At 37.7% G+C, this 22,348-nt stretch overlaps 1 protein-coding gene across 4 annotated transcripts in view; it reads right to left on the bottom strand.

The window, feature by feature from the left end:
* Positions 1-22,348, bottom strand: part of EXOG (exo/endonuclease G) — a 36,128-nt gene that overhangs the window by 8,725 nt on the left and 5,055 nt on the right. For all 4 annotated transcript variants that reach the window (XR_015552198.1, XR_015552199.1, XR_015552200.1 and 1 more), the window contains exons 3-5: positions 22,149-22,288; positions 19,846-19,922; positions 17,375-17,489 (exon numbers count right to left, since the gene is read on the bottom strand). Coding sequence is in view for 1 of the 4 variants with exons in the window: in XM_004419519.3 (XP_004419576.2) it covers positions 17,375-17,489; positions 19,846-19,922; positions 22,149-22,288 (332 nt within the window). In the remaining 3 variants the exon portion in view is untranslated. The remainder of the gene's footprint in view (positions 1-17,374; positions 17,490-19,845; positions 19,923-22,148; positions 22,289-22,348) is intronic.

Here is a 22,348-nt window from a genome sequence, read left to right as displayed (position 1 = left end):
ATGTGGCCAGCCCCTTGTGTTACCTGTAAAGCCTCTGCAAGCGCTTGTGCAGCAGCACAAACCCTGGGAGACAGTGCTTCTCACACTGGGGTACCTGCTCTGGGCAAGCGGAGGGGACTGCCAAGTCAAAGTAAAACAAGCACCATCTTCCCCAACTGTTGGTTCTACTTGGACGTTTAGAGTGTGGGTAAGGAGATACTTAACCAGTAAAATAACTTGTTTTTCAACTGAAACAAATAGATATGGAAATAAACAAAAGATCTGCCTGAAGCTAAAACAGGAGATTTCAAAAAAATTACTCCCTGATCACTTCAGTGATGCCTCAAGATCCCTGCAGGCATGTTTTCAATATCCTCCCCCTCTAGGAGTTGGTGGAAGTTTGGAAAGTAATGCTGTAGAAGGAAAACACCGACTGCTAAGTATTTCTAACATTACCACCACCACCACCAGGTTGTAAAATCTGAGGCTCACTTCTTGTCAGGTCAATTATCATATTCAGGCCAGAATCTTCAGGTATGTTTCACTTGTCTGGAATCAATATCTTCTTGAAACAGGCACACCAGAGAAAGCACATGGATGACCTCAGCTATAACAAAGGGGGTGATTCTGATTAGAGTTGTCAGATGACTCACTTCCAATAAAATCACTGCTACTAATCTTCCCTTAGGCTCACATCCATTCAAGTCCTATGATGCTGTGATCCCTTCCTACATATTCTAACAGACATTTCTGCCTGGCTATAAGGAATCCTCCTCTTGGCCCATTTTTTACTCTTATTTTTGCATGCTAGCAAATATCACTTGTAACTGCTCTCCATCCACACCCTCTTTCACCTCCTGGCCTTAAGCTTCTGTACTTAAAGAGCACAGCAATCCCTTTAACGTAGACTTCTGAGAGCTTCCAAGAACAGTGCTATGAATGATTGGCAATTCTCACACAATCAGACCGACCCATGTTTGTTATCTCCCCTTTGACAATTACTACCTATATGACTTGGACTTGACCCCTCAAAACCTCCATTTCCTTGTCTATAAAATAGATTACCACTACTTTTCTGTGAGGACTGAATGAGATAGCATGTATAAAGCTACTTTCATACTGTGTAGTATATATGGCCCTCAACAAATACCAGTTCATTTGCTTCACTTCCTCCAAAGTAGGCACATATATGCTTCATGGCCTAGATAGAAAACTAAATAAATACCGTTGTTTTTATTAGTTACATTCTCCTAAAATAAGGTTCAGAGTATAGTTGTAGAGAAGCAGTAAATATTAAACGGCTGGACCTGAGAAAACAAAACACTTCTCAGGCATTCTGAATTGCCATACACAATTGCAAGACATTCCCTTGGAAATAGGAATTCACAATTCAAACATTTATTCCTTGAGAGGAACAAACTGGTCTCTAGGGCTGGGCAAGGCTGTGTCCTCTTTCTCAGCATCACTAAGGACATGGTTTTATCCATAATTATCTTACTACAAATTGCTAGAAAATAGCCTGAACATTTTAGCCGGGCATTCAAGGTTTCTCCCACATGGCCCCAACCCTTCCTTTCATTTTTGTCTCCTTCCCTATATGAATGCTCTAACCCCACTGTCTGAGGAACTTACTGTTTCTCAGCACACATCCTACCTTTTCCTATCTCTTCTCCTTGCTTAGCGTTGCCTCCCAAGTCTGTTTTCCAAAACCAAATTTTCCCATGTTTATATGTGTATGCACACATAAAATTTTTGGCTCAACTTAATTCTTAAAATGGCAAGCTCTGAGACAATCTTTCCAGTTTAATTTACTAAAGGATCATATTTTGCTTTCACATTGATAGATATACTAAAGATTTTTAAGTTTAAAATTCCACCCGAAATCAAGTTTGATCTGAAAAATAATGCCAAATCTAACAAAAGCTATATTACAGAGAAATTGTTAGTGAAAAATATAAATATATAAAAGTAGATGTCACATCGATATGATTCAAAGAAAGATGAAAAACTATTTGCCTCTCCAGGGATATAGATTCCTAACAACATTCAATGTTACATACACATAAGCACAGCTAATCGCTTTCTTTATGACCAGGGTCTATAAATCTCCTTCTCAAAAAACACAGGAACACTGAAGATGGAGAAAAAAGGCCTTCCCAACAGTGAGCCACTAAAGGCAATAGAATTTGTGTACTATATTCTTTGGGGCTCTCTCCACCCACTATAAAAGGCTAAAAATAAATGTGGTGAACACACATGACAAGCCAAACAGCAGACCGAGCACTCAAGAATCAACTTGTCATCCAGATCTTGGTTTCTAAACACCAATCCCTCCCATTAAAAGGAACTAGGGCTCCTTGGAGAAATGGTTGATCTCCGAGTTTGGCCAAGATGAGTCTGGAGCATCATGTTACGTCAGAAAGTAGGAAGCGCTAAAAACAAGATAAAGGATGTGTCAAAAGGATACAGGAGACAGCTTGAAGGGGCTCCCATTCGCCAAATCTGGGACAATTTGAGCATCAAAATGAATACACAGTAAATTGTTTAGAACTCACTGAATAAAATAAGAATCCATGAGTTCACACTGATAATAAATAAGAAGGAAAAGCTCTTCCTAACAGCAGAATGTCAACTAATAAATGTAGAAGGAATAAGAATTAGAAAATCGTCATTTGGCAACTAATGTAGTAATAACTGATTCAGACAAAAATCATCCATGGATGCTAAGACTAGCCACTGAGAGTCTGAAGAGGAAAAGAATACTTACATGGTCTCAAAGTACTTCCACAGATTACAGATTACTGATTAATTTCAAAGAAGAAAATGGTAAAGTAGCAGCAAAGAAATCTGGAGGACACCACCTTAAACAAGTGATCCAAGTTAATACCATCAATAACAGGACAAACTGACATCATGTGCATCCTGATGTTATACACTAAGAAGCAGACAAGACCACCTGTGAGGTATTCTGTCAGAAACATAACTGAATTTAATGAGGAAACAACAGGCAAACGCAATTTGAAGAACATACTACAAAACAACTAGCCTGTATTCTTCAAAAATGTCAACGTCATTAAAGACAAAAAGGCTGAGGAACTAACCGTTTCAGATTAAAGGAAACTAAAGAGACATGACAACTAAATGCAATGCATGATAATGGATGGCATCCCAAATCAGGGAAAAAAGACTGCATGAAGGACATTATTGGAGCAAGTGGCAAAATTTGAATATGAACTGTATACTGGATAATATTCTTATGTTGAATTTCATGAATTTGATAATTATACTGTGGTTATGTGAGAGAATGGAGCATTTAGGGGGAAAGGGACAAGATATCTGCAACTAACTGTCAAATGGTTCAGAAAATAATAAAAATAGGTGTATGCACACAAAGAGGGGGGGTGCAAACGCTGCAAAACGTTAACAACTAGTGAATCTAGGTAAAAGATATAGAGGAGTTCTTTCTATTGTTCTTGAAACATTTCTATAAATTTGAAATTATTTCAAAATAAAATGTTAAAAAATATCAACTTGCTTTGCTAAGGATATGCAAAAAACCAAGGAATAAAGATTAAAGTGGGTTTCCAGTTCAAGATGACAACCTGAGCCCAGGCTTTTGCTTTTCCCTTTCTCCAATTTAAAAAATATACATACACAGGTGGTAACAGGTATAAAATAGAACACGTTCATCAAAGTGCTGAGAATGACAGAGTAGTATATTAGTGGACTAAGAAGAGCCATGACCTTCTGGAAGATAGATGTGATGACACTGTTAGATAAAACAAAGAGGAAGGAGCCAAAGCTTAGACTTTCACAGCCCCTTAAGTTGTGCTCCAGTAAGTAAAGGGTGTCAAAATCAAGGTGTGAGACTGAAAAATCCATCTAGAGAATTATTGTGCAACCAACAAAAGCAGTAGGCCTTTGTCCTGCCTCCAGGATGAAGGTGGAAAAATACTCTCTAAAGAAATGGTTCTCAAACTTGATGGTATCCACAAAACTGCCCTAGAGAGTCTGTCATACATGCAGATTCCAGGGTTCCAATGCCAGAGTTTTAGGACATTTTCAGACAAGCAAGGACTTAGAAAGTTTACCATCCAATGACTCTTCCAGAAAGAATTTGAGGATGTACTCCAACAACACAAAGGAAGGAATCTAAGGGGGGCTGGGGGTGTCAAGATAAAGTGGACCTAAGCTAGAAGTGCAAAGAAAACAAACAACGACAGATGTGCAGCTGACATAAACTAAAACAGCTCACTAAGGTTGCTAACGGTCAGTTCTCAACTCATCATTCCTTCCCTGAAATGCTTTCTTCACTTGGCTTCTGGGACACCACTCTCCCCTGACTTTTCTCCTCCCTCAAAGGTTGCTCCTTCTGTCTCCTTTGCTGGATTCTCCTCTTCTCAACCTCTAAATGTCTGAGTACCGCAGGGTTCAGACCTCAGATCTGTTCTCTCCTATCTACAGTCATTACATGATTTCATCATAGCTTTAAACATCATCTGTGTGCTGACCACTTCAAGCAAATCTCCACTTCCAAGCTCTCCTCTGAGAGCCAAACTCACCGCCTGCCTACTCCGTGTCTCCACTTGGACATCAAATAATCTCAAATTTACACAGCCAAAACACAACCCCTGATTTCTAGCCTCTAAATCTGCTCCTCTCTGGTCTTCATGATCTCAGACTAAAAACCTAAGTGTTATCCTTGACTCATTCCCTCCTATTCTACAACTAATCCATTAGGGAGTCCCATCAGTTCTATCTGCAAGGCACATCCTAAATCAGTCCATTTCTCACCGTTTCTACCACCACCACCCTATTCAAGTCATTATTTCTCACTTAGACTACTCCATTAGCCTCTTAACTGGTCCACCTATCCTTCTATTCTTCACATACAGCAGCCAGACTGGGCTTTAAAAATGTAACAGATTATGCCACTGTCCTGATCAAAACCCTACAAGAGCATCCCATCTTACTTAATACAATCTAGACTTCTTCCCATTGTCTCCCTCTCTGATTTACCTCCTTTTCCTTAGTGCACACTCTGCTCTGGCAATTCACACTGGCATTCTTGCTGTTCTTTGAACATGCCAAGCTAAATCTCATTCCTGTGTCTTTATACTTGCTGGAAAACTCTTCATATAGATTACTTCTTCATTTCACTTAGGTTTCTGCTCACTGTCACTTCCCCTTAGTGGCCTATCCTGAATCTTTCTTTTCTACCCCCACTACAAATCTTTACCATGTTTTATTTTTCTATATGGCATTTTGTTTATTGTAATATCTACTCCATTATAATGTAAGCTCCATGTAACATACAGCCTCATTTATTGCTGTATCAGAAACACTCAGAACAGTGCCAACTACACAGAGGGAGCTTAATAAATATTTGTTGAATAAAAGTAAGGAAAGAAGGGAGGGAGGAAAGAAAGGATGGGAGGAAACAAGTAGTCCGAATTAAAACAGAAATCAGAAGGCTCCAAGAATGACATTTCAAGAAGAAACTGATTTACCTAATTAAAAAATAGCATGATGGTAAGGTTAAATGATCTGAATTAGAAAGTAAAAGCTTATTACTACATTTTTAAAAATAGCAATTATAACACACTGCCACTTTTATTTTCCACTTCTCAGTTTTTTGTTGTTTGTGGTAATACTTCTCTCTCAAGTGGCACAGACTTAATAATATAGGATTATATCTACTTCTTTACGGGCCCAAACGTTCTACTTGTACATTCATAATACTATAAATGCTGGTTTTACATTTTCAATAGACCCAGGATTATAAAACACAAAGACCAACAAGGGCTAGACAGGAAATGTAAATGGATGAAATGGGCCGGATGAGGATTATGGTGAATTGAAGAACATGTTCTCAAACTATGAAGAAAGTTAACTCTCATCTAGTGAACACTGCCCATGGGAATATATGCCAAGTGTCATTGAGTCATCTGATTTTTTTAAGAGAAGCTCAAATTTGGATTTATGTGAAATCTCCCAATTATTAAACATTACCAACTAATTCAAAAACAACATACTATGTGAACCAAATAAAATATCTCTGTGGGCTGGATGTGCCATAGGAGGCCTCTGTTTACAACCTTTGCTATAGGCAAAACTCAAACTAAATTATATTTAGCAAATACAAATGTAAATGCTATAAACCGTGGCAACATATAAGTGATAGATCAAGAAGTAAAGCTTTAAGTATACTATGTAAAGTATATGATGTACAGTTTACCAATAGAAGAACTAAAAATAATGTGACTGGCAGAGATTAGAACAGTGTGTGAAGTGAACTAAACAAATTTCATATATTTCACAGAGAATGCATCAACAGAGACTGTTAAAAATTGACAAATCAAAGTTAAGAAATACATTTTAGCACCCATTATTCTGAAATATAGAAATAACCACCAGAAGAACTAGAAAACTGGACAGTGGGATTGGGACCAGAAGCAGGAGACTAACGTCTCATCTTGTATCCTCTTACACTATTTGAAGGTCGTTACGATGTTATGTACTTTAATGTTTTAAGGCTTAACATTTTTATTACTATGCACATACAGCTCCATAACAATAAATTTTTAAAGTTTAAATTCAAGACTCATTAAAAGATTATTTGGCAATTATGGCTTCAAAGCTGAGGGAAAAAAACATCAAGAATAAACTATGTTAAATATAAGTATCTAATTTCACAACTTCTAACAATATATAATTCATGAAAAATAGATTCAAAAGCTTTACAGTTAATAGAAAGGCACCCAATCTCTAAGGTTCTGTAGATGAGAAAGAACAAAAAAAAAAGAACCTTCGAAATCACAGGTTCACGGGTGCATACACCAAAGAATACACAAAACACCCTGATCTTCATTTCTCACCCTCCATATTAGTAAGTTCATGATTTTTAAAGCCAAAGGCTTGGAACAGAGATAGAAAGATTGGTGTCTGGGCCAGCATTTAATAACACCCATAAGTTATGAATCAAAGAATGGCTTAAGTCCTTGAAAAGCCTGCCTAGGCAGCAACCAGGCCTATGGCTTAAGTTTTGTCAGCATACAGGCACGCCTCGTTTTACTGTGTTTCGCTTTATTGTGTGTATTTTACAAATTGAAGGTTTGTGGCAACTCTGTGTCAAGCAAGTCTATCAGCACCATTTTTCCAACAGCATTTGCTCATTTCATGTCTCTGTGTCACATTTTGGTAATTCTTGCAATATTTCAAACATTTTCATTATTATTATATTTGTTATGGTGACCTGTGGTCAGTGATCTTTGATGTTACTATCGTAACTGTTTTGGGGCACCACTAACTGATACAAGACGGTGAACTTAATGAATGTTGTGTGTGTTCTGAGTGCTCCACCAACCGGCAGTTCCCCCGTCTCTCTCCCTCTCCTGGGGCCTCCCTATTCCTGAAACACAATATTGAAATTAGGCCAATTAATAGCTTTACAATGGCATCTTATTGTTTAACTGAAAGGAAGACTCCCACATCTCTCACTTTAAATCAAAAGCTAGAAATGATTAAGCTTAATGAGGAAGGCATGTCAAAAAACGAGACAGGCCGAAAGCTAGGCCTCATGCCAGTTAGCCAAGTTGTGAATGCAAAGGAAAGTTCTTGAAGGAAATTAAAAGTGCTACTCCAGTGAACACACGAATGATAAGAAAGCGAAACAGCCTTATTGCTAATATGGAGAAAGTTTTAGTGGTCTGGATAGAAGATCAAACAAGCTACAACATTTCCTTAAGCTAAAGCCTAATCCAAAGCAAGACCCTAACTCTCTTCAACTTTATGAAGCTTGAGAGAGGCGAGGAAGCTGTAGAAGAATACTCCGAAGCTAGTAGAGGTTAGTTCAGGGGGTTTAAGGAAAGAAGCCATCTTCATAACATAAAAGTGCAAGGGGAAGCAGCAAGTACTGATGTAGAAGCTGCAGCAAGTTATCCAGAAGATCTAAGATAATTATTGAAGGTGGCTACACTAAACAACAGATTTGCAATGTAGACAAAACAGCCTTATATTGGAAGAAGATGCCCTTTAGGACTTACATAGCTAGAGAGGAGAAATCAATGCCTGGCTTCAAAGCTTCAAAGGACAGGCTGACTCGCTCATTAGGCGCTTATGCAGCTGGTGACTTTTTTAAGTGGAAGCCAATAGTCATTTGCCATTCTAAAAATCCTAGGACCTAAATCTATTCTGCCTGTGCTCTATAAATGGAAAAACATAGCTGTGAGCCTGGATGACAGCACATCTGTTTACAACATGGTTTACTGAGTATTTTAAGTCCACTGTTGAGAACTACTGCTCAGAAAAAAAAGACTCCTTTCGAAGTATTACTGCTCGTTGACAATGCACCTGGTCACCTAAGAGCTCTGATGGAGATGAGATTAATGTTGTTTTCATGCCTGCTAACAATATCTATTCTGCAGCCCATGAAGCAAGGAGTAATTTTGACTTTCAAGTCTTATTATTTAAGAAATATATTTCATAAGGCTATAGCTGCCATAGATAGTGATTCTTTTGATGGATCTGGGCAAAGTAAATTAAAAACCTTCTGGAAAGGATTCACCGTTCTAGATGCAATTAAGAACATTCACGACTCATGAGAAGAGGTCAAAACAGCAACATTAACAGGAGTTTGGAAGCAGCTGAGTCCAACCCTCATGGATGACTTTGAGAGAGTCAAGACTTCAGTGGAGGAAGTAACTGCAGATGTGGCAGAAATAGCAAGAGAACTAGAATTAGAAGTGGACCCTGAGGATGTGACTGAATTTTTGCAATCTCATGATAAAACTTAATGAATGAGGAGTTGCTTCACAGAGATGAGGAAAGGTGATTTTCTGAGATGGAATCTACTCCTGGTGAAGATGCTGTGAAGATGGTTGAAATGACAGCAAAAGATTTAGAATATTACATAAACTTAGTTGATAAAGCAGCAGCAGGGTTTGAGAGGATTGATTCCAATTTTGAAAGAAGTTCTACTGTGGGTAAAATGCTATCAAACACCATCACATGCTACAGAGAAATCATTTGTGAAAGGAAGAGTTCATCAACGCAGCAAACTTCACTGTTGTCTTATTTTAAGAAATTGCCACAGCCACCCCAACCTTCAGCAACCACCACCCTGATCAGTCAGCAGCCATCAACATCCAGGCAAGACCCTCCACCAACAAAAAGATTACAAATCTCTGAAGGCTCAGATGATGGTTAGCATTTTTTAGCAATAAAGTATTTTTTAATTAAGGTATGTACATTGTTTCTTTAGATGTAATGTCATTGCACACTTAACAGACTACAGTATGGTGTAAATATAACTTTTATATGCACTGGGAAACCAAAAAATTTGTGTGACTCGCTTTATGGCTATAATCACTTTATTGCAGTGGTCTGGAACCGAACCCGCAATATCTCCGTGGTATGCATGTAGTCACTCAAGAAATGCCTTTTGATAGCAAAAAGAGCAGCTTCTCCTAAATCCAGAAACATGTGGGCTTCTTTAGCAGACTGTTCAATCAGAAGACTTCCCTGACTAGTAGGATTATGATTAGGAAGTCTTTACTTCTCTCAACATTTTAAAGAAAAGAACACACAAAGACACACAATAAATGGCTGGGGAGTCAGAAATGAAGTAAAATCAAGAAATATAAAAATATCAAGAGGAATCTAACAGGACTCAATGATAATACTGTGCCATAAACTGAGTGTGGTAACTCAGCCACCCTTTGCACCTGAGGTCCATAAAAAAATCACAAAACAAAGGAAATCTCCCAAATCGGCCTCACCATTTCATGGAATTATGTTGTAATGGGTAATGTACCAGCTGGATCACACTCCACAGAGCACAGTGACATATCATACTAATATACAGGGAAACTCAGACACAGGTATTACCCTGAACCTGGTACTAGGCTTACTAAGTAGGGTCCAAATTTACCACATTTATTCAAAGATAGGCTTCTGTCTAATCTTTTTCACCTTATCTTCTATGCATTAATGCCCGTGCTCTGGCTACAAAAATTTGTGCCCCAGCTGGGGCTGGAGGCTATGCCAAATTCGCAGTGAATGGGGCCACCAGGAATAGTGCAACCTGGAGGCCCTGGATCTAGCCACAGACAGCGATATAACAGCAATTCCTGAACTACTGGCAAAAGAGCCAAAACCAGGCATGGTATTTTAAAACTGCAAGAGTGGCTTAACATTAAGGCTCTATTTGTTGGTGGTGAGAATGTTAAATGGTGCGCCCACTATGGAAAACATTTCCTCAAAAAATTAAAACACAGAACTACCAAATCATCCAGCTATTCCACTTCTGGGTATATACCCAAAAGAACTAAAAGCAGGGACTCAAACGTATATTTGTACCTCAATGTTCACAACAGCATTATTCATCAATATCCAAAAGGTGGAAACATTTATCAAGAGATAAACAAAATTTGCTATATACATATAACGGAATACTGTTCAGCCTTAAAAAGGAATGAAATTCTGACACGTGCTACAACATGGATGAAACCTGATGGCATTATGCTAAATGAAATAAGCCAGACACAAAAGAACAAATACTGTATGATTCCACTTATGTGAGGTACCTAGAATAGTTAAATTCATGCAGATAGTAAGTAGAATTGTGGTTGCCAAGGGCCAGGAGGAGGGGATTGAGGAGATATTGTTTAATGAATACAGAGTTTCAGTTTGGGAAGATAAAAATGTTCTGGAGATGAATGGTGGTGATGGTTGTACAACAATGTGAATGTACTTAACGCTACAGAATTGTATACCTAAAAATGGTTAAAATAGTAAATTTTGTTATGTATATTTTACATTGCATAAAAAAAAGACTAGTTGTATAATTCACTACAATAAAGATTAAAGTAGAGGGCCAGCCCGGTGGCTTAGCGGTTAGGTGCGCGCGCTCCGCTGCTGGCAGCCCGGGTGCGGATCCTGGGCGTGCACCGATGCACCACTTCTCTGACCGTGCTGAGGCCGCGTCCCACATACAGCGACTAGAAGGATGTGCAGCTATGACATACAACTATCTACTGGGGGCTTTGGGGGGAAAAAAATAAATAAATAAAATTATTAAAAAAAAAAGATAAAAGTAAAAAAAATACGATCTATCAAGATTTGATATCTAGACAGTTTAAAAGGCATTTGATAAAATGGAACAGTCACAATAAGCTAGGAATAAGCCTAGGTAATTTCACCGGTGAAAGCCTTCTTGAAACAGATAATTCCTATGCTACTTTACTTTTTAAAATTTGAGGCTTCTCTGCAGCCTGAAATATGGCCAAAGTGTATAAATGAGTATTTTTCACCTAATTTGTCCAAAACTGAAAGAGGCTCATTGAAACCTCCCAATATTACTCTAATCCTGTCAGTTCCTTTTTGTATTTGCTTTTATATATGCTGATGCTATGCAACTGGGTGCATGCAAGTACGGCAGTGAGAATGCAACACTGTGTAATAGTAATATCATAATCCCTCTTCACTTGTTTTAGATTTGCTTAGTTTATCTTTACCCATTTTTTTAACTTTTAATCTTTCTGAGTTGATTAATAACTAATTAGTTGGCTTTTATTTTCTGATCCAATCTGAGACTTTTACTGTCAATAATGGAGTATATTACATTTGCATTTATTGTTGTAACAAATAATTGGTCTGTCATCTTATTTTCAAGTTTCTTAGTTTTCTAAATTTTGCTATATAGTCTTTGGTTTTGTTTTGTTTTGTTAGGGGAGAGAGTTGGTCCTATTAGTGTTCACTTTACATATGCATACACATTCTCTCTTGTCACCAGCTTCTGATTTGAAACAGCGTGCAACGACAGCCCCTCTGAAAGATGAAGAAATCAGTGCACTTACACTGCTGCTCCTCTCTCTCCACTTCCCCTGTAATCCTCTGGTTGTTGCTGGCACATTCTTTGATTTTTGTCTTTGTCTATTATAAAATCATTACATTTTATACACTGGGTAACTTTATTTTAAGAATAATACCTATTACAATCTGTTTTGTAAAAGTAATTATCAGACTTATTTCTATGTTTAAATGGATTCACGGTTCAGTTTTTCCATTTTGTGAATTCTTTATTTTTTATTTCATCTTTCAATTAACTGAATTACATCTTTTTTTTTTTTTTTTTTTTTTTAAGATTTTATTTATTCAGTTTTTTTCCCCCCAAAGCCCCAGCAGACAGTTGTATGTCATAGGTTCACATCCTTTTAGTTGCTGTACGTGGGACTCGGCCTCACGTTGGACGGAGAAGTGGTGCCTCGGGGCGCTCCCGGGATCCGAACCCAGGCCGCCAGCATCAGAGCGCACGCACTCAACCGCTAAGCCACGGAGCCGGCCCACTGAATTACATCTAAAGTAACTTTTTCAGGAAGGGTACAGAGGTAGTTATATTTCTGAAGTTTTAACATATTGAGAGATCATCTTCCTATCATTAACTTGATGTGTTAATGACAACCAATCTGAGTAATGAATTCTTGGGTCACATCTTTTTACCTCAACATTTTGTAGACATCATTCCATTTTCTTCAGGCATCTAATGTTGCTGAGATTTCTTAAGTCAGCCTCCAAAAGAATAATAATAGTAGCTAACATTTACTGAACATTTTACTGTTTGCTAGGTACCAAGCAAACAATGGTCCTAAGAATCCAACAAGGCAAATGTTACTATTATCCAAATTTTGCCAATAAAACTGAACTTTAAAGAAGTTAGATCATTTCCCCAGAACCAAATGCAAGTAAGTATCAAAACAAAGATATGAGCCAGATCTTCCATGAAATCTGTGCTTTTAACGACTACAATCACCTCACCAGTCCTACTATTCCAAGGCAAAGGGGTAAACTCCAAGTAGGGCACAAGAAGTTTCTCCTGTGGCTTGCTACCCGTGGGACCCTTTCGGAACTTCCTTACTAATTCCAGTACACTGGCCCATGCTTTGATAAGAGAAGACATGTCAAATTAATATCCTTTTTTAATTTAGTCCAAATGTACTGTATCTGTCAGATATTATTTGAAATTCTTTGATATAAGAATATGGACATTTCCTGATTTCAGTATAAATGATGTTTCTTTTTCTGTTCTTTTGGTATTATTCATTTCTGATGTTTTGAAGATGAGAAAAGTAAGAATGTATACTTTCTCTGTCATGATTGCTGGACTCCAGATAGACTGGCACCAACAGAAACGCAGGCAGAGAAACACAGTGGAGGCCTCTGCAATATTACAGGTGTTCAGAGCTCCAGCAAAATCTGAGCAAAAGTTAAGAAAGAGAATTGATAAAAGTTGTTGACTCAAAGAAATTGAGAGAGAGCAAGAGAAAAATGACTCAGAATGTGAAATACAGGAAAGAAGGGAGAAGGTAAACAAGAATGTAGTTTGAGGCATCTCATTTATAATTCTGTATACATTACTCCCACAGGATAGGTACTTGAACATTTGCTGAATTAAAGATTTGCCAGCGTGAGCTTGAATAGATCCTATAAGTTAATATAGACATGGAAAACTAATGATACAGGTTCACAGGCTCAGAATCTGAAAGAAAAGACCAGTAAGGCTTTAAAATAAAAACAAAAAAACAAGACTATTATTACTCAAAATATACTCTTCAGGAAGCTGATCTTGATGGCCCTCACGCATTTCATCACTATGACACTAAATAAGGTAAGGAGAGCTGACAGGTCCCTTTTGAAACTCTCTTCAAGGCTACTTGAACATGCTCGAATATCATTTGCTGATAAACTATTTAGGAGAGGCAAGGTAAGTCTTTTTAGTGGTTAGTTTTATATATTCCAGTGTAATAAGAATTCTAGTATAGAAAAGATATATTAAAAAATATATACATATTTGTTTCATTCTGAATTAAGTGCAAATTTAGAATTTGCAAGAATAGGACAAAGAACACCTATATATCCTTCACCCAGATTCACCAACTGTTAACATTTTGCCCAACTTGCTTTATCACTCCTTTCCTTTTCCTAAATCTTTTGAAAATAAGTCCTAGACACATTCTTCAGGATGTATTTCCTAAGAGCAAAGACATTCACTCACGTAATCACAGTACAATTTTCAAAACCAGAAAATGTAACATTGATAAAATACAATTATCTCATCTACAGACCTCAAACATGGCCAATTGTCCCAATAACGTCCTTTTCAGCAACTTTTGTTTTTCTCATCTAGGATCCAATCTAAGACCACACCATGCATCTTGTTTTTATGACTCTTTAGTCTCCATTAATCTGGAACAGTTAGCTTCTCAGCTTTTGTCTTTTATGACACTAACATTTTTGAAGAGTACAAGTCAACTGTTTCACAGAATGTCCCTCAACTGGAGTATGCCTGATATTTCTGCATGATGAGATTCAACGTTATGCTTTTTTGGCCGAAATATCACAGAAGCGATATTGTATCCTTAGAGCATCAGAGTAGGAAGTACAGCATATCAGTAAGTCCCATTACTGGCAATATTAACCTTGATCACTTGGTTAAGGGGGAGTTTCTCCATTATAAAGTTATCATTTCTCGCTTTGTTATTAATAAAGTAATTTGTGGGGAGATTCTTTTAACTACATAAATGTCCTATTCCTCATAAAACTTACACTATTTTTAGCATCCACTGTTAATTCTTCTCTCAATCACTTATTACCATGATGGTTGCAAAACAATTTTTCTAACTCTTTCATTATTATGAATTTATTAGTTGACATTCTATGGTAAGAAGCAGAAGTTTCTTTACACCCACGTATTTACTTATTTATTAAAAGTGTGGATTCTTATTTAATTCAATAGGTCTATAATCCATTTTGTTTTGATATCAAATAGCCCCAGACACAGTAAGTTGGAACTCCTTCAAGCTAATTTCTATGTCCTTTTGACATGTCCCCACCATTTGTTTGAGCATTTCCTTGCTTTTTGGCACAAGATGTTCCATTTTGTACCTTCTCTGTACCATCCTTGGAATCAGCCACTTCTCCATGTGCTGAGTTCTTTCAACAGGAGATGGTTTTTTTTTTTTAGAAACCCAGATCTGGTCTCAAGGTACACTCACTGCTAATAGCATATCACTGCTTCTAGCCCCTTTCAGCAGAAAGAGCTAGCAGATATATTATAATATTTTTTATAAACTATATCCAATTTAAGAAAAACAATATACTTTCCACTACAGCATTTGGCCAACACATATTTAACAGAAATATCCACACAAAAAAACTGCTTAGTGAAATGCTCTTAATTTAATGCTGGTTAATTTTTCCTTTTAAATTTTGTATAAATTTTTCTTCTACACAGTAAGTTTGTCATATAAATCTTTCAATTTTATGAAAACAGGGCACACATATAACTGTAATTTGATCACTTAAGGTTTAGAAGTCAAAGCTAGGAGAACCTCTTTTCCAACAGTAAGAGTAAAGAGAGTTTAACAAAGCTCAAGAATAATTACTATTTGAAAAATAAGAGAATAGAGGGAGCTTTATGTCATTTTTTTCTTCTAACATTACAAAAAAATACTAAAATTAAATTAGCAAGTTGATCAGAAGAGACAAATTAATCTGTTTAAAATACTAACTCCTTGCCACTCTTCCCTCCTACAAGAACTACTGGAATACTCTGAGGGTGTGAGCACCTATGTGAACACCTTGGATACCTACACATCACTGCACATCTGATCCAGAGAGGCTGATAATAAGCAAGTTACATGAGACAGAATATACCCTAAAGTTGTGACTGTCTTCTTAAATCTGTTTTCTCAGTTCATTCAATTTCATCACAGGCTCTCTTAGGTAATCGTTTAACCTAACCAGCATTTATTAAATATCTGCTTTATTCCTAGAGCTGAGCTAGGTGTTCCCTCCAAATACACCTCCTCTTTGATCTTACTGGGAAGTCCTTCAATCTCTCTCTTTTTACTTTATCCCCTCTTTCTCTTCACTCCACTTCGTTCCCTACCCTATGCAGACCTCACAGTACATCAATTCAGCCACCGTCTTGGGAGAATCCTCAATCTTAGACATCAACATTAGATGTCTAAAGCTCTCACGCCATTAATTATACTCTCCTATATCTTTAATCTCTTTCCTTCAGTCTATAAAGTTCTCAAATATCTTGCATGTAAAAACACTTTCGTTTAAAAAATCCAAGCATCTAAAAGAAAAGCTTTTCCTCCCATTACTCAACTCACTGCAATCTGGATGTTATCCTGAACTTTTCCCTCTTCCTCACCCAAAAAGTTAATTCATGGTTACTCTTTCCTGTATTCCTCTATTTGTCCTCACTCCAACTGCTTGAGTTCAGCCCCAGGTCTGTTCTCATACGACTACGGCAGTAATGTCCCAATTCACGTCCTTGTCTTGAACCTCTCCTTAAACACCCCCTTCCTCACCTACCTCTCTATATAGTGCTGCCAGAATACTTTTTATAAAACCCAAAACAGGGCTGGCCCCGTGGGTTAGCAGCTAAGTGTGCGCGCTCCGCTACTGGCGGCCCGGGTTCGGATCCTAGGCGCGCACCGAAGCACCGCTTCTCCGGCCATGCTGAGGCCACATCCCACATACAGCAACTAGAAGGATGTGCAGCTATGACATACAACTATCTACTGGGGCTTTGGGGAAAAAAAAAAAAGGAGGAGGATTGGCAATGGATGCTAGCTCAGAGACGGTCTTCCTCAGCAAAAAGAGGAGGATTAGCATGGATGTTAGCTCAGGGCTTATCTTCCTCAAACACAAAAAAAGGAAAACAAAACAAAACAAAACAAATAAATTGTCTCTCACATTTAAAACAAACCTATAATTTCTCAGTGTCTAAAAATTAAAATCCAAGTCTTCATGGAATACAAAGCCCTCTATTATCTGGCCCCTGTTCTACCTATTGTTGTAGAAATCCTCGTCCCCCTTGAGCCACCCAAACTTTTTTGTACCATAAGCTCCAGTCTTTACCAATGATACCTAAACCCCAGAACTATGCTGTTGATCACAAATATCCTGTGCTCATACTGTTCCATCTTCTGGAATTCCCATGCTCCCCTCCTGACTCAGTTTACTCTTACTCATCTGTCAAGATCTAGCTCAAAAATCTCTTCCTCCATTAAGTCTTCCCAACCCACACAAATAGAGTTAGTCAGTCCTTTTGTGATACCACTTCACCTATGTATTTATCTCTATTACAGCATATCCCACGTTAACAAAATTAATTGATAGTATGTCTGTCTCCCTTTCTAAACTGTGAGCTCCTTGAAGGCAATGGTTGCTTTTTAACCCATCATTATATCCTCTATGCCTATCAGTCCAACAGTGTTCAATAAATACTGTTGAATAAATGAAATCAGAAGCAGAATACAGAATGAAATTACAATCTCATACAAATAACATAAGCTTGAATGCTAAAACATGTTCCTACCTGGTAACTAACTGTTTTCTTTCCATCACTTCCAGTCTGAGGTAAGGTCAATGGTCCAGAGACTATCCAAACATCTTCAAACCTCTCTGTCAGTTCTCGACAGTACATTTCTATTCTGAAAAACAAAGCAAAAAAAGGTATGATATTCTCAGACATAAATGTAGAAAAGAAACAAACTATATCAAGTTCTTGGGAAAGATACCAAGAACACTGAATTTAAGAAATTAATGCAAACAAGAGACTATGGTACAAAACATTATAAGCATATAAGCAATGATCTTCCCATTTCTTACGGCACAAAAAAAAGAAAATCACACAAATTAATACAACTATCTACATTTTCCTATGTCCATTCAGCATGCATTTTAGAACTAAAATTTTGTTTTGTTTTCTCCCTTATTTTTCTATGCTGTAGTTCTCAAACTTTTTTCAAGAATTATATATCAGGGCCGGCCCCGTGGCTTAGCAGTTAAGTGCGCGCACTCTGCTGCTGGCGGCCCGGGTTCGGATCCCGGGCACACACCAACGCACCGTTTCTCCGGCCATGCTGAGGCTGCGTCCCACATACAGCAACTAGAAGGATGTGCAACTATGATGTACAACTATCTACTGGGGCTTTGGGGGAAAAAACAAAATTAAAAAAAAAATAATTAAAAAAAAAGAATTATATATCATTCTAACAAGTTGCTATACCTTATTTATTTAACCATTCCTATTGTGGGACAACTAGGTTTATCCTAACATTTCTTATATAATGCAACGTTGTATTAATTCCTTAGGATAAATTTCAAGGGCCAGAATTACTTTACTGAATAAATATTTTAATGACGCTTGATTATATGTCAAACTAACATTTCGAATGAGATTGTACCAATTTACTCTATAAACTCCAAAATATGACATAGCAATTTCACAGTAATCTTTACAACACTGGATTTATCACTTAAAAGCTGTTTTTGCTAATTTACTAGGTAAAAATGGCAAGCAGTTTCACTATGCACTTTCTTATACTGCAGTTGGAAGAGATTTATAAGATAACAATGTATGTCACCATTCTTCAGTTTCCTTATCTAAAAAGTAAAATCAAGATTATTATATCTTATAGCATGTATGCCCAATTATAAGGCAAAGTTTTCCACCCGAAAATATATCCCTTGGGAAAGGAAAATGTTAAATGCTTCCACAGGTATGCAATCAGCCAGAATACGGAAAGGAAACGTTATAGGACAAACATCCCAGATCTTGAACAAATAACATGCAAGGGGAAAAAAAAGAGGAAGGGAAACCTACAGATTAAAAGAGACTAAAGAGATATATCACCCAAATCTATGTGTGGACCTTGTTTGACTCCTGATTCAAACCAATAAACCAAAAAAAAAAAAAAATTTAAAGACAATCAGGGAAATTTGAACACTGACTGTAACATTGGTAATAAGGAATTACTGTTAAATTTTTTAGGGGCAATAACAGTACTGGGGTTATATTTTAAAAGAATCCTTATCTTCTAAAAATATTTATTTATGAAATACTTATGGATAAAATTATATATCTGTCACTTGCTTAAAACAATCTAAGTAGGGGAAAGGGAGGGTATTGTAGATGAAATAAATGTGGGCCATGACTCATAATCACTGAAGTCTCTTTTAGTGTGGGGTGCTCTCAATTACTCTAAACCACAAAGTACTGTGGGGAAAACACAATAGCCTGAAACAATCTCAATCAGTACTAGTTTTAGATGCTTAAAGAGATCCCCTGACAGAAGTGGTTAAAAAGTATCCAAAAAATGCAGACGGCCCAGATGATTTTACAGTTAGGTTTCATCAAAAACTGGTTAATGAGGGGCCAGCCTGGTGGTAAAGTGGTTAAGTTTGCACACTGCTTCAGTGGCCCAGGGTTTGTAGATTTGGATCCCAGGCACAGACCTACACACCACTCATCAAGGCATGCTGTGGTGGCATCCTATACACAAAAAAAAGAGGAAGACTGGCACGGCTGTCAGGTCAGAGACAATCTTCCTAGAGCAAAAAGGGGAAGATTGGCAACAGACGTTAGCTCATGGCCAATCTTCCTCACCAAAAAAAAAAAAAAAACTGTTCAATGGTTATGTTTAATTGTACCAAAACTTTCTTTTTTTAAAAACGTACAGAAACTCTTGAAATACAAGTAGGGGAAAATATAGTGTCCTTTGGACATACTCAAAAATATTTTCCTGCCTTAATAATAATATTTTGAGTAGTTTCTTCCAGAATTTGATTTCTGATCAGTGGTAAACATGATCAAAATGGCTGGCTACGTTTTGAAGTCTGTACGCCCACAGAAAACTGTACGCCTGAAATACAGCAAAAAAAAAACTAGTCCAAAGTACTTACCTTCAGTAGTGTTAGATTTTGAAAAACAAAGACAGAAACAGTTGATGGGCACACTAGTACGTTCTCCCACAGAATTACATTTTAAAAACTCTCACCCCTCACCTGTTCCAATATCCAGCATTATTATCAAAATTCTGAGGCACAATATTAGAAAGGTAAAATGTTTCAGCCATGGCTTTCTGTGAAAAGAAATAAAAATAGTAAGTTGCACTGAAATGCCCTCCCCTTTGATTTTTTTTTTTTTTAAAGATTTATTTATTTATTTTCCCCCCAAAGCCCCAGCAGATAGTTGTATGTCACAGCTGCACATCCTTCCACTTGCTGCATGTGGGACGCGGCCCCAGCACGGCCGGAGAAGCGGTGCATCAGTGCGCGCCCGGGATCCGAACCCAGGCCACCAGCAGCGGAGCGTGGGCACCCAACCACTAAGCCACGGGGCCAGCCCCCTCCCCTTTGATTTTACAAAGCAGACACAGAAAAACAGTTCCTTATTCATACGTTAGCTCTAGGCAATTACAGTGACTACTTGTTTAGATAAGTGATACAAGCCATAGCTACTGCAGAACAGAAAGCTCAATATTATTCAAAACAAGGACTAGAACAAAATAAGTAGTTTGGTATGCTAGTTTTCTTTATAAAATTCAAACCTACAATGTAGACTCGAAGAACTAAAAATTTCCAACACAAAGCTAAAGGGTAAATTCTGGTTTTAAGCCTCTGGCAAAGGGTTTCTCAGTAAAGGTCAACTCTCAGGAATTTTAATAAGTAGTACAGTACAAACATATTAGTTCAAAAGTGGCAGAGAAAAATAGCTCATTCTTCTGAATTTCTGGCCACCACGTGTTCACTCATTTCACACTTCTGACCCATAAATACAAGGCTCTATCATTGTACTTCCTTCCACTGATGTATACTAACTGCCAAAGCCACCAATTACCTTCTCTTCAAGCAGTGGCTCTCAACCTAGGATGAACATTGGAATAATCTAGGGAGCTTTAAAAATACTGATGCCTGGGATGCACCCCCTAGAGTTTCTAATTTAACTGCTCTGGGTTACAGGTCTGCACATTAGGATTTTTTAAAACTTCCCCACGTCGGGGCTGGCCCCATGGCGTAGCGGTTAAGTGCATGCGCTCCGCTGTTGGCGGCCCGGGTTCGGATTCTGGGCACGCATCACCGCACCACTTGTCAGGCCACGCTGTGGCAGCGTTCCACATAAAGTGGAGGAAGATGGGCACAGATGTTAGCTCAGGGCCAGTCTTCCTCAGCAAAAAGAGGAGGATTGGCATGGATGTTAGCTCAGGGCTGATCTTCCTCACAAAAAAAAAAAAAAAACTTCCTCAGGTGACTATAATGACTACCCAAGGTTGAGAACCACTATCTTAACAACAGTAATCACCAACAGTTCATGAAATAAATGTCCATGTCATAAAAGACATTTCTCCCCTTTTTTGACAAATTATCCCAAATTAAAGGAGACTAGAAAGACATGACAACTAAGTGTAATATGTGATTCATGATTGGACTCCAGATCAAAAAAAAAGCTGTAAAAGACATAAGTGGGACAATTTGGTGAATACGAATTGTATATTAGATATTATTGTACAAATATACAAAAATACATTTGCACATATTTCTTGGTACAATGATATTCTTGTCCTATATATAAATATCCTCGTTCTTAGATGATAAATCCCAAGTGATCTATTTAGGAATGAAGTGTTATGATGTCTGCAATTTAGTGTCCATGGTTATAAAAAATTATATATACGTAAACATATATGTAAAGTAAATATATCAAAATGTGTTTCTTGTGCTATCTTCTCAACTTTTCTACACGTTAAACCGTTTTTGCTGGAGGCTGGCCCGGTGGCGGAGTGGTTAAGTTTGCGTGCTCCGCTTCGACGGTCCACGGTTCGCAGGTTCGGAGCTCAGGCACAGACCGACATACCACTTGTCAAATCATGCTGTGGCGGCATCTCATATCAAGTAGAGGAACATGGGATGGATGTTAGCCCAGGGCCAATCTTCCTCAACAAAAACAGGGGGATTGGCAGCGGATGTTAGCTCAGGTAAGCTTACCAAAAAAAAAAAAGTTTTTGCTGTACTCTTTTCAACTTTTCTACAGGTCTGAAATTTTTCAAAATAAATATAAGTGAGTAGCTTTAGCTCCTAGTGGCTTTCCAGTTCCCTTTTACATAGCATTTAATTTTCCTTATTCAACCTGTTTAACAATGCCTCAGCATCTGAACAAAAAAAAAAAATAAAGTCAGGAAGAAAAATAAAAAATAGAGTATGGAAATTCTCAAATGTTAAGGTTTGGCTCCTAAGTTTTTAATCTCCAAGTCCCATGGTACGCATAATACCAGCCCCGTATTCCTATCCCTCCCCAAAAATATGCCTACAGATGAAAATTTGTTATTTCCTGCTGGAGCCATGTGTCCTCGTGACCACCCACTTCCAAGATAGTCCTCGTTGAAGGCACTGAAGGCTGCAGGGATGTTGGGATCAGGCTTGAATTTACAATGTTTTCTGTCTGCATCACCTGAAGAAAAACACACAAAATGGGTAAGTTAGCAGCGGACAAATATCCCTCAAGATTCTC

Source organism: Ceratotherium simum, chromosome 5 (genome assembly GCF_057802395.1).
Source record: "Ceratotherium simum simum isolate JZ-2026a chromosome 5, ASM5780239v1, whole genome shotgun sequence".
Classification (NCBI taxonomy): Eukaryota; Metazoa; Chordata; class Mammalia; order Perissodactyla; family Rhinocerotidae; genus Ceratotherium; species Ceratotherium simum.
Note: the sequence above shows the minus strand (reverse complement) of the source record. Positions and strands in the feature narration are given on the sequence as shown.